Below are 12,483 nucleotides of genomic sequence, written 5' to 3' on the forward strand. Positions count from 1 at the left end.
GCCAGGGCCAGGGGTCATCAATATGTCCGTACACGGACAAAATGTGTCCGTGCATGGCAAAGACTTGGCCTTCATAAGCTGCTGAATGTCAAGTCTCCAGGATTTCATCAGAATATCTATGACACTGATTTACTACAACACGACAATACGACACTATGGCAAGTCCAACTGGCAACTAGTACTAGTGGTTCTCAAAAGTTTTAGTTGCAAGGACCTCCTTGATAACTCTGAGACTGTATAAATGGAACCAAATGGACCTGTAATAGTCCATTTGGTTCCATTTATACACTCTCAGAGTTACAGACCTGGCTGTTATGGTCATTCAGGGCTATAGCTCTTTGTGTGTCATTTTATTGTCCAGTCCGTGGCAAAAATGGAATTTGACAAAAATGTCCACCACAAGCCGGCATGGCGATGCATGACCCCTGGGCAGGAGACAGCTGACCCTGTAACATGGATGCTCGTATGATTGAAACGCCTTGAGAAATCACATTCATTTAAGAATAGTGCATGCATCTGTCTGCCTTGTCGGCGAAGGATGTCCTAAGGCTATTTAGTCATCTGAAATTGTTAGTCTAAGGGCCGATTCATACTCCTATTTTACCGCTGTAGTGCCGAAATGATTTCGTCTCGTCAGAAATTTTCAGTAGCACCGAAGAGCCGACTTTAGGGTGGTACCCGCCCCCCCGAACCTCAAATGACGTCACATTGTAGGCTCTACAGAGCCGAACCGACTTTTATTCGGCTCTAAAATAGGAGTATGAATCGCGCCTTAGGCCCAAACCAATGCCAAACCTTGCAACAAAACAGTTTTAACCCTAGAAGACTAAACACAGGTGAATTTCACCCGGACAATTATATTTTTGTAATTTTCATAATGTTGCTGATATCTGAGGTTGGTGGGTCTTTCAGTACCTTCATGATGCTCAGTGACATCATAGAAGGTAGGTTTGTTTCCCTGCCCACATCCCTGGTTTATTCTACAGGCAGGTGTTCGGGTGAATTTCACCCGTGTTTAGTGATAGAGAAAACACCCATACACCCACACTCCTGAACATTTCTGAAAGATTTTTTTTTTATTATATATATTGTTATTTTCAAAGTATACTGCCATTTTATTTTATGCTTGAAAGAAATGTGAAAAAATGTGAAAGATTTTCTTGCATGTTTTTGTCCTAAATTAAAGGTACCCAGTTTCAATGGATTGATTGATTGATTGATTGATTACTTAACAGTTTGCAGAAAGAAGCACAGGAAAGTATACCGTTCAATACAGGGTTTAAAACCCCAAGAAAGCGGCAGCCTATTGGCTTGCCTTGTTGCCATTGGGGTCTTTCATACTCAATTCATCGATTCATGAACATGAAAGCTTAGCAGCTTATTTATATGTAGCCTAAACGTAGCAAGCAAGCTGCTATTCTTATAGTTGTAAAACAGTATAGTTCTGTGTCCATTAATTCCTACAGCCTTCTCCCAACCAGTAAAATCAATTTACAGCAGTAACCTAAATAAAATACAAAATAAAATAAATACAATGCAAACATAGGAGTACTGACTGCAAACCTTTATTTGACAGTAAAAAAACGTTATATAACAAAAACACGAAAACAGTAAAACACATCATACATTCAATTCATAAGTTTGGTCATGACAAAAAAAGATAATATACAATAACTAACATTCTCTACAGGCGTGCCGTATATATCCAGTCTGTAGAGTAGACGACGGCTAATTTAAAGCCGTGTTGTGTAACTTTTGTTGTGAATAAGATGTAATTTTGTCCAATAGAGTATGTATGTTAATACAATATAACATAACATCACAGTGCAGGAGACCTCAAGGTTCAATTCCTGAACCAGGAAAGTGACCCTGAGCCATGGGGTGTGCGCGATGACAAGAAGTGCTTCTGTTAATAAGAATACATCTAATGTACATACAATACATCCGCTCCTCTCTGTAGGAGACGATTCAACACGCACGTCAAAAATAGAATAGCCCATCACCTGCAAACAAAGCTCACTCGCCAGCTTTCGTAGGTTGGCTATTCTCGGCGCGCGACACAGCTCACAAAGTAGGCTTAATATTCTGTGTGATGTTTAACCTTTGCGAGTATAAGAGAGCAGACCCACAGTATGGTCTTCCTCACTTACAATAATAACATATATATTATATATATATTGGGGGGGGGGGGACAACCTTTATGAGGTTAACTGACGGATGGCAAGCGGCGCCACAGAAACACAGTTTGAGTGTGAATGTAACAGTCCTGCTGCATGTGGTCTTGAAAAAAAGAAAATTGGCCTTCAGTAATTGGGTCTTATAGAACATTATAGTGCCACGGACCAAGACCGAGTCTTTGCCCCGCGGACACATTTGTCCGTGTATACGGACATATTGACGACCCCTGAATGGAGAGACTGAAGATACAGGCAGTGAGGAGGAGGAGGAGGACGGAGTCATCTCTAGGAAGAGGAGGAGGCGGTCGGCGTTGTTGGCGGTGGGGACGACGGCTGCACGGTGCTCGCCTCAAACTTTCCGCTGCTGTCGCTGCACTCACTCTGCCTTCGCTGCTGCTTGGCCATTTCCCGGGCGATACACATCACCTCGCCGTTGACCACTGTGTAGGATCCGTTCCTGGAAGGGGACATGCACGTACATGACAGTCAGTCAGAGAGGGCGTCAGGAGATCCCCAGGGGTCTATTTTTAAGGGCCGCTAGCCCCTCCTGTTGAAGATTACGTCATGGCAGCCAAGTCTATTGGGATGTTTGTTTTTAGAGCATTTATGACGTAAATCGTTTGCCAGGATATTACAATGTTTGATTAGAGCACTTTTGAGATCACTTTAGAGCCAGCCAAGTCTATGGAGTTTAATGTTTGTTTGGAGCACATCGGATCCACCGCTCGGCCGCGGTAGATTTTATTTTTAAGGGGCTCTATCCCCTTCTATAAACAGCTTTTGTCCCCACACGTCTCAAGATTTGCCATTGGCAATGAAAGGGGAATTCATTCAGGTCAAATGTCCACTAAATCTTGTCCCCACACACGTCTCAAGATTTGCCATTGAGAATGAACGGAGAAATTAGGTCAAACTTTCCGCTAAATATGGCGTAAATTCAAAACATTAAACGCCATTGACATTGAAGGGAAAATGTACGTCATATGTAAACGAGCAAGTCAGCTAACCAATCAGGGGCAACAGGCATTCTGATTGGCCAGTATGAGATGATGCATGATGATGTATGTCTGATGATAAGAGCGCCCCTCACTTCACACGGGTGTGATTCTTTTTTTTTTACTCACATCATAGAGTCAGGTCCGTTCTGAATGCCGCCCGGCATGTTGCCTTTATTGGGGAAGAAAAAAGAGGACCACCAGTGACCGGAGTCCTGTCGGGGCAGACCTGTTGAGAACGCAGACAGACGGGGAGATGGTTAAACCATTTAGGCCTGACGTCGAAATAAAAAAAACAACGTCTAAATCCTCCAGTTTTCTGAAATAAATATTTTCGCGATTTTTCAAAAATAGCAGACCTACAAGCTCATAGCGCGCCACTCGGTGGCGCGCTATGAGCTTGTAGATCTGCTATTTTTCAATAGCTAAATTATAACATAATGTTTAAAACACCAAAAGGTTAACCCAGAATGGTTAAGGTACAAAGTGACTGTCAGGGCGATGGTAAGGTTAAGGTACAAGATATTCATATGGGAGGGAATCCTTTCAATACAGATTTAAATCAATCAATCTTTACCTGGGGGGTGTGGAATGACCTCTCCCGAGTACTCGGCGCTTCCACAGGAGGTGTTACTAGAAGTGGACCCGACTCTCCCTGGAACGAATACATGTAAATTCATCAATGTTAAGGATAAGGAGAGAACACGGACAGAAAGGCTTGTTGAAAACTAAAAACCAGTCTATAGAGCTCAGAAAGGAAGTTAATCATTCTGAACCGCGAGCGTCACTCACTTCTGTAGTAATCGTGCGTGGCGATGAGGGAACCGGTGGATGGAATCGCTGCCATTTTGTCAGACGGTGGAGGATTTGCTCAACGATGGGAAACGGTTCAACCTGGGAGGGAGGGGAAAAAACAGACAGACATATGAAGCTTAATAATTTTTGATGCATGTGAAAATCAAAAAGAGAGAAAGAAAAGCAAAACCATAAAAACGTTAAAATGATAGCAAAAGGCCTGGGCCGTGGCTCAGCGGTCCAGGCACCTTGGCTGATAATCCAGTCTGGCAGTGTGCCGCGGGTTCGACTCCCGATCCCGACGGCCTTTACTGCATGTCATCCCCCCCATCTCTCTCCCCATTTCCTGTCAGCCTACTGTCTGTCCCTCCATAAAAAAAATATAAAATAAAGGCGAAAGCCAAAAAAAACATTAAAGAAAATGATAGCAAAAAAGGCAGTTAATCAGACAAAACAAAGAATCTGTCCTATTAAAGCTGTCTACAGAGGCTGCCTGTCTTAGGTGTAATATATAAGATAAAATAAGATAGGTACTGTAGATTAGAGTTATGGCATAATATAGACCTGAGACAAGAAAACGTGACAAGAAAAATGCTGACAGACCGCATTCACAGAAGATATGGCCATTTCATAGAAAAGCTGGCTTAATGGGTCAGTGTCCCCTATTCCAATGACCTGCAGCTGCCGCTGCCGCTGCCCGGATCTGGTTTCAACCGACTCAAATACTTGGAATATAGGCCGTGTCCACCTAGTGCCTGGCAACCTGATATACTGACCGCTGACCCCGACCTTTTCCCCTTGGATCACCCCTTCCCATGTCTGACGACGCTGAAGTCCCCGGCCTGAAGGAGCACGCACGTGTTGTCGCACACACGCCACATTTTGTAGACATGCTGTTGACAACTTGAGCCACACATACTCTAGGCCTACATCTAATACAATTAATTCTGAAATTAATACTTATTTTCTTAATATTTTGAAAAAGATTTGGACTATTTTTTTGCCAGTATAATGTCACGCCCAAAAATAAAGATGCCATATTGAAAGTGGTTACATTTTTGTCTTGACCATGATGGTACATGCGGGAGTTATAGCTATGTGAGAGCTTCCACAGCCCCCCGCCATGGCCCCCCTCCCCCCGATGGCCCTGCACTATGGCACACTTTCTTCCTACTCGGTCTGTGTCTCATAGGAGAGCTGTGGGCAGTTCAGAAACCCGTCCACCAGTGACATCACCGATGGGGAATTCAAGCTAATAGAAACTGCAGGCTTTCTAGTCCTGAAAAGTTGCAGTGCGAAAATGGAAGCCATCGTTCTCACGATAATATACAAATCTAAAAAAAAAGTTGTAAAAAAAAAATCCTGTTAAAAAAAATCTGCCAAACGATTTCACTGGTGGACAGGTTTCTGAACTGCCCACAGTCCTCCTATGAGACACAGACTGAGTAGAAAAGAAATTGTGCCATTTTATCATGATTATTAGTGAGGAGTGAGGACCTATTATATGAAGATGTTGAAAAGTGAAGTGGTCCTTTAATGCAACTCCTTGCAACTGCCATTGGGGATACTATGGTTGCGAGTAGTTGCATACCGATATGTGTATCGACAATACAGAGTGTTTGTTCAGTAATAATAATAATAGGGGGTCTCCCCAACTCTCTAGCTCTTCAGTAAAAAACTATATTATTGTAGGGGAGGCTCTTACCCGTCTAGCATGATCTGTTCTGAAGCCAGACCTACCTAACCTCCAGACAGAATAGGCACACACCACACCAGACCTCTACCTATTATGTAACCTCCAGATGGACGCTGAGATTAGAGCATAATACCGGCCTGCGCTGGACCTACTGTACATGCAGTAGAATACATAGATCTGCACTAGACCTACAGCAATGCAACACCCGGGAATCGAACGCAGGTCTCCCGCGCAAGAAAGCCAACATCTTGTCCACTAAGGCAAAGGCATATATCTCTGTGACTCGGGGGAGATATTAAGACTTTTGAGGACATCAGGCTGCAGGTTGTGAGCCACTCTGCTACATAGAGGTATATACATCCCCAAATGCATGCTACCGCTCTACATACTTTACATGCAAACCACAATGCAGTGAGGGCACAATAGCCTATAGTGCAAAAATAAAATAAAACTTAAGGAGAAAGACATACTGTATCAGTGTATTGCAAAGGTGGAATAAGCTGGCACTATGTCACATTTCTATAATATCTTAGTGTTGATTCTCAACTGTATTCAGTCTAATATGAATTAGGTATAATAGCCAATATTACACTCTGGCTAATACGTTTATATAGCCTACTAATAACATTAAAGGCTGATAACTGGACATACTGTAAGCTACATACGATCCTATAATATTTTAAAGCTAAAATCCAATTAGGTCACATACTGTCTATAACCTATATTACACTATAGTCTGTGGCTAGGCTAATACTTTTATATACTAATAACGTTAGGCTGATAACGTGACATAATGTACATACATTTCTATAATATTTCAGACTTACCTTTTAATGAGGTGAAGGAATGATGATGTCACCAAAGTCGGTGAAGCCAATAATAATAATGTTAAATTAATTATTATTATCGCCCATTTAGTGGATATAAAGAGTCTCGTGGTCAAAGTTCTCTCTCTCGGTCGGTCAGGGGGACGTGAGTGACATGCACTTCTTAAAGCTAACCAGGAGGACACCCAGGCAGCTTTATATACGGGCTGGAGCACACCGGTGACACCCATGGGTGACAGGGCGCTGCTGTCACCACCAGGGGGAGGGGACATGTCTGTGCGGTGACACCCATGGGTGACAGGGCACTGCTGTCACCATGGGGGAGGTGACACGTCGACATGAGGGCAGAGCCAGAGGGGGGGGGGGGGGGGGGGTTGGGGGGGAGAGAGACGGACAGGTCGAACAGACAAAACGTGTTTGGTGACACCCAGTGGGTGACACACACACACACACACACACACAACACACACACACACACCTTGGATGCGCGTGTTTGCACTTTGCTGTTCCTTTCAGCATGACCAAGTGTAGGCTACTGTTTACACAGGCCTACATGGTCTGCCACTATGTGTAATAGCCTATATTACTAGGCCTACCTACCACTTTTGCACCTTATGTTTATTTTTTATTTTATTTTGTTAGGGGCGCTAGCCCTTCCAATGCATGGCTTTCTGAAATTACATCAGGTGGCAGCCAAGTCTATGGACTTTTAATGTTTGTTAGAGTATAATTATAAATCCCCTGTCGCCGGCCAAGTCTATGGACTTTTTGTTTAGGGAAGTAAATGACAACATAAGACGTCATCTCGCTGATATATAAATACATCTTGTAATAAATCTATTTCATTTTTCATGGACATGAGAACATCAACATGCCCGCAAAAATGTATCAGGTGAGGGGCTCACTTCACACGAGTCGTGACGAGTGTGATTTTATTATTGTATTATTATTTTGTGTTTACTTTGCTTGATGTTCTATGCAGTGGCTCTCAAAGTGGGGTCCGGGGACCTTTTTATGGGGGTCCTTGAAATTAAAAGAATTGCTGAGATGCTAGAGCCATTAAAAAAAAGGTTTTATGCATGTCCCTGCCTGGAACATCTTTTCAAAGGGGGTGTCAATTTGGGGGTCCAACATTGAATTGCCTAGTTGTTGTCTAGTGTTTGTTTTTCCTTAAACAAAAATGCCATCGACAAGGGAAATTTACGTCATTTTGTCCCTAACACAAACATTAAATTAAAGACAATGAAGAGAATTTTGTTTGTTTTGTCCATGTTTGTTTTGTCTGATTATTACATCATAAAAGATGATACATAATAGCGCCCCTCACTTCACACGGGTGTGATTTTTAAATTGTCTTTACTTCTCTCTAGTCTCTCTGTCCCCCATCCCTCCCTTCTCTTCTTCCAATCCTTTCTGAAAAATAACTTGATGTATTTATACTGCAAAAACGAATTCCACTCTTAACCTGTGGTGGTTTCCGAGGCTAATCATACGGAGGATGTTTACAGACAGTGTAGAATAGATTGCGGTTCCAGAGATGAAAAGAATGTCATGGATGATGGGGGTCCGTGGTGGACTGATGCATATCAAACGTAGCCTCGCGTTAGCTAGGATTTAGACTCTCGATCGTATGTAGGCTATTTTATCGATTCTGACATTTTCATAAAAAAAATATCTACGAGAGTCTAAATCTTAGGCTAGCCTAATATCTGCCCGTAAAATCTGAATCCCCCCCCCCCGCCCCCCCCTTTCCCCTCACTGTATATGTTTCTTTTCCCTTTTTACCTCCATTATGATGAATTCCTGTACTGTTCTTTGTCTATATAGAAGTGTCTATTTGTACGTCTCTAAATGTTTTGATGAATTGAACATGGTGGACCCTGTTGTAAACAAGTGCAATGCTTAATTGGGTCGTCCACTCACAGTTAACAGCCTTTGTATTGAGTTTGTGCTTGAAAATTAATGTACTGTAATTCTGCAAACTGTTAATAAAATTTTCAATCAATCAATCAATCAATGCCTGGGGCAATAATATGCATTGCAAAGGAAGATGAAAAACGGGTGGTCTTTAATGAAAAAAAAAGCACAGGTCAACTGGTTTCGGATAGAGTAGCCTCGATACCCAGGCTTTCATTTCGGATAGAGTAGCTTTCTGAATGTTTTACGCTAGGGGGCGGAGCCAATGAGATTTCCCTCTTAATAAAACGAAAAACGATCATTCCTCTCTCCATTCAACATTTGAGGGGAAAATATTTATTTGAGCCAATAATAAGACTTTCCCCTTAACATTGTGAAGCGACATCCGCAAATCACATGCGAGGTTTATTAAGAAAACACGCCCCATAGGCTTCTACCACTCCCTGGTAGTCTAGTGGTTAGGATTCGGCGCTCTCACCGCCGCGGCCCGGGTTCGATTCCCGGTCAGGGAACACGTTTTCTTGTCATTTTGAATGTGAATTAGGCCATTACTAGTAGGATTTCATTTTATTCTGCTGTTCTGTGGGACGTTTCTTTTATCTGTTAAAACGGTCTAAGGTTAGAGTGGAGTCAGTGGACTAGGCCAGGTTTTACTATATAAGTCCGTGAGCCAGGGGGGTTGGTCTGTACCATCTGGCCGAATAAGGCTCATAGTGATTTTTGTGAAGGTATACATGTCTAGAGTTAGAAAATATGTGATAGCATTGCACCCGTGGTAGCTTTATGAGTGCTATCATGCATTTTATTTTATAACACTAGGCGAAAATTGCATGGATCAATATGGGAAAAGAATAGTAATACACCCCCCAAAAATGATAGAAAAGGTTTTTCCAATTGGTTCTGGTACCTCTAGGCATGCTTAAGAATATACTGAAAATATATGTTCTGGAAAGGCGTCATTTTCAAGATGGCGTCCAATATGGCTGCCAGGAGCTTAAAATGGCTATAACTAATACTAATTCATCATTATTTGGGGGTTTAGGACTAAAGGAATGTGGCTGAATCAGTGAAAGTGATCAGTTAATTATAGGGATGTGCCGATGAGACATTTTGGCCGATATCGATATCCGATATAATTAATTGCTGTTATGGCCGATAACCAATATTACCAATGTCGATCTCATTCTGTATTGAAAGATTATAATTTTGTCTATTCTGAAAAATACATGTAACAGGGTGTCTGCACTGCAGGCTTAGGCAAGTCACATCTAACTTAAATACCTTTATAATATTGTGAGCTTGTAGATCTGTTCAAACTGTTACTTTGGGCTTGTTTATCTGTAAAGACAGACCGATTAATTAATTTCATTTCATTTTTTATTTATGTTAAAATATAAATGAGAAAAGACAAAGGAAATAAACGTCCACAAATAATAATAATAATGATCTTTCATAATCCTTAACTTATGTTTATGTTCGAAAGTCGGGCAGATACTGGCACTGAGGAGGATATTGGAAGGGGTATGGGAGCACAACCTGTCAGCGGTGATCACATTCATTGACTTCCAAAAGGCTTTCGACACCATCCACCGGGGGAAACTCATGAGTATTCTACGTGCCTACGGAGTTCCAGAAAAGTTGGTCCAGATGATAGAGTCAAGCTACAGCCAGACTCGAGCCAAGGTCCAAGTTCGGCCTCAAGCTCAATACCAAGAAAACAAAGGTAATGACAGTCAACACAGAGGACAAAACCATTGCCACTGCAGACGGGACGGTGCTCAAGCGAGTCGAGGACTTCAAGTACCTCGGGGCCTGGACTGCCTCAACTGAAAAGGATCTGAAGGTTCGGAGAGCACATGCCTGGAAAGCCTTGCACGGGATGAGGAGAGTGTGGAAATCAGACATGGGAGAAGACCTTAAGAGGCGGCTGTTCATAGATACTGTCGAGACATGGACCCTCACAGTACAACAGGAAAAATCCCTGGATGGAGTCTACACAAGAATGCTACGAATGGCACTAGGTGTCACATCACAAATGTGGACCTCTATGGGGACCTACCACGGGTCACGGACAAAGTCGGAGAGAGAAGGATGAGGCTGGCAGGGCACTGCGTCAGGTACCCAGAACTTGAGGCAAGTAAATTGACTATGGGAGCCAAACCCAGGGCAAAGCCGGGGGGGGGGGGGGAAGAAGCGTACCACCTATGTAGACGTGCTGCGGCGCGACAGCTTGGCTAACAACACTGCAGAGCTATCCTATCCAACATCAAAATAACCTGATGTTGGATAGGACATTGTGGAGGGCAGCGATCCAGGAATCCCGAGTTGGTGTTGGCTAGACCTCACTCTCGCAGTTACTATGTTCGAAAAAGGAGTAGGGAAAAGTTTATTGAAAAACGTAATCGGTCTGATTAATCAAACCGATGCCGATTAATCTAAAAACAACTCAAATCGTCCGATACCGATGTGTTTGCCGATTAATCTCCCATCACTAGTTAATTATGTATTGCCAAATCCAAAATGGTGTCCATACCACACCCAAAGTGATGTTCTATTGTACTGCATTATGTAAAAACAATACAATTACAAAATGAACAGAATAACTGTCACATAAAATCAATTTCTTATAAGTAGGTCAATCTTATGTGCTAAAGGTCAGGTCAATGTCTGTCTCATAAGCAGGTGTGTCCAAGCATGCAGCAGATACAGTATGGTCACTTGTTGACATGCACAGTATTCACCTTACCATTGATATGCAGCTGTTTGTTGTTGTAACCTACAGCAGGGGTATTCAACTAGATTGAACTGTAGAATGATGGTGTGTGGGGGCTGCACAGCGTGCACGCTTTACTGAAAATGTGGGGGTTCTCAAAATGCATTTGTGCTCAAACACAAAGATGTATACATTTGTGCACAGTAATGAGCAGGATAATATGACTATACAGCTATATGTTACCATAGAATAGATGTAGACCTATTTGACAGTGCATAAACATAATTGCCTTGACATTAACGACCTTCAATGGGACAGTCCTGTGCAACCTCATATCCATGTGCAAAGGCAAGATCAGAGCACAAAATACTTTGCTGGCAGGGAACTTCCCAGACTACCCTGATGTGCTGGGTGAGTTGGGTGTCACAATGTAACAATCTGTTGCTGCTGTTGTACCACGACAGTTGTACTCATATACAAGTGGAATGTGGCAGACCACCAAGCTCAATTTGAAAGTTCAGGTGATGTCACACAATTTGGATGGGAGATCCACATTTTGCTAAGGGTGACCTGACACCTGATGAGATGTTGAAGCTACAAATGAGAAGTGATGTTGATAATAAAGAGGATATACTTTTGACGATGAGGTAGATCAGGATTTGGGTAAGATATTGCTGCCAATCAGGAGGGCTAGGGGGATGTGGTGGGTTGATTTTATGTTCCTGATTATGAGTTGAAGCTTACAGATATTGAATGTAGTTGCAAAAGATAAATATTATCATATTTTCTTATGCTATTATAACACAAGTATAAGTTGTTATAGAAATAGAAATAGTTGTTTCTGTTTCATTGACCAGACCTTTAACATGTGAGATTGACCTGATATAAAGGCCTTTTTTTGATTATGCCAATTACCAAAGTTTGGGCAACCAAGCTAAAATTGTCCCCAAATACAAATCAACAACAAAAACGTAATATGAAACAGCATTATTAGGTTTGGTATTGAACAGATAGAAGTGTCAAATGGACTAAAAGGTGATGTAATGGTGAACGGAAAGTTATCTTATGCAGTAAGTACGTCTCATGTAATATATAGTCCCTATATGTTGTCTCTCCTGTAATAGATAACATTTCTAGATGTGCTAATTTTAACAACTTTTCAGAGAAATATATAGTCTGAGCTGTATCCCAACCATTCTTCAAAGATATATGATCAATAATAGGAGAGAACCATCAGTTTGAAGTAGAATGCTCCATTCGGATTTTGATAATTGTGTTTTGGCATGTGGTTATAAATGGAGTGATAACACACAGAAAGCTACCACAGATGCAATGCTATCACATTTTTCCTAGCACTAGGGAT

At 42.0% G+C, this 12,483-nt stretch overlaps 1 protein-coding gene across 1 annotated transcript; it reads right to left on the bottom strand.

Annotated features, from left to right (window-relative positions):
* Positions 1 to 1,549: 1,549 nt before the first annotated feature.
* Positions 1,550 to 6,645, bottom strand: LOC306939546 (pancreatic progenitor cell differentiation and proliferation factor-like). The gene is made up of 5 exons (XM_079524137.1): positions 6,491 to 6,645; positions 3,965 to 4,066; positions 3,750 to 3,827; positions 3,302 to 3,401; positions 1,550 to 2,634 (listed from the first exon to the last, which is right to left on the bottom strand). The coding sequence occupies exons 2-5, from the start codon at positions 4,017 to 4,019 to the stop codon at positions 2,463 to 2,465; spliced, it is 405 nt and encodes a 134-aa protein (XP_079380263.1). The 5' UTR covers positions 4,020 to 4,066; positions 6,491 to 6,645; the 3' UTR covers positions 1,550 to 2,462.
* Between the last annotated feature and the right edge of the window lie 5,838 nt (positions 6,646 to 12,483).

This window comes from Electrona antarctica (assembly GCF_951216825.1).
Source record: "Electrona antarctica genome assembly, chromosome: 2".
NCBI lineage: Eukaryota > Metazoa > Chordata > Actinopteri > Myctophiformes > Myctophidae > Electrona > Electrona antarctica.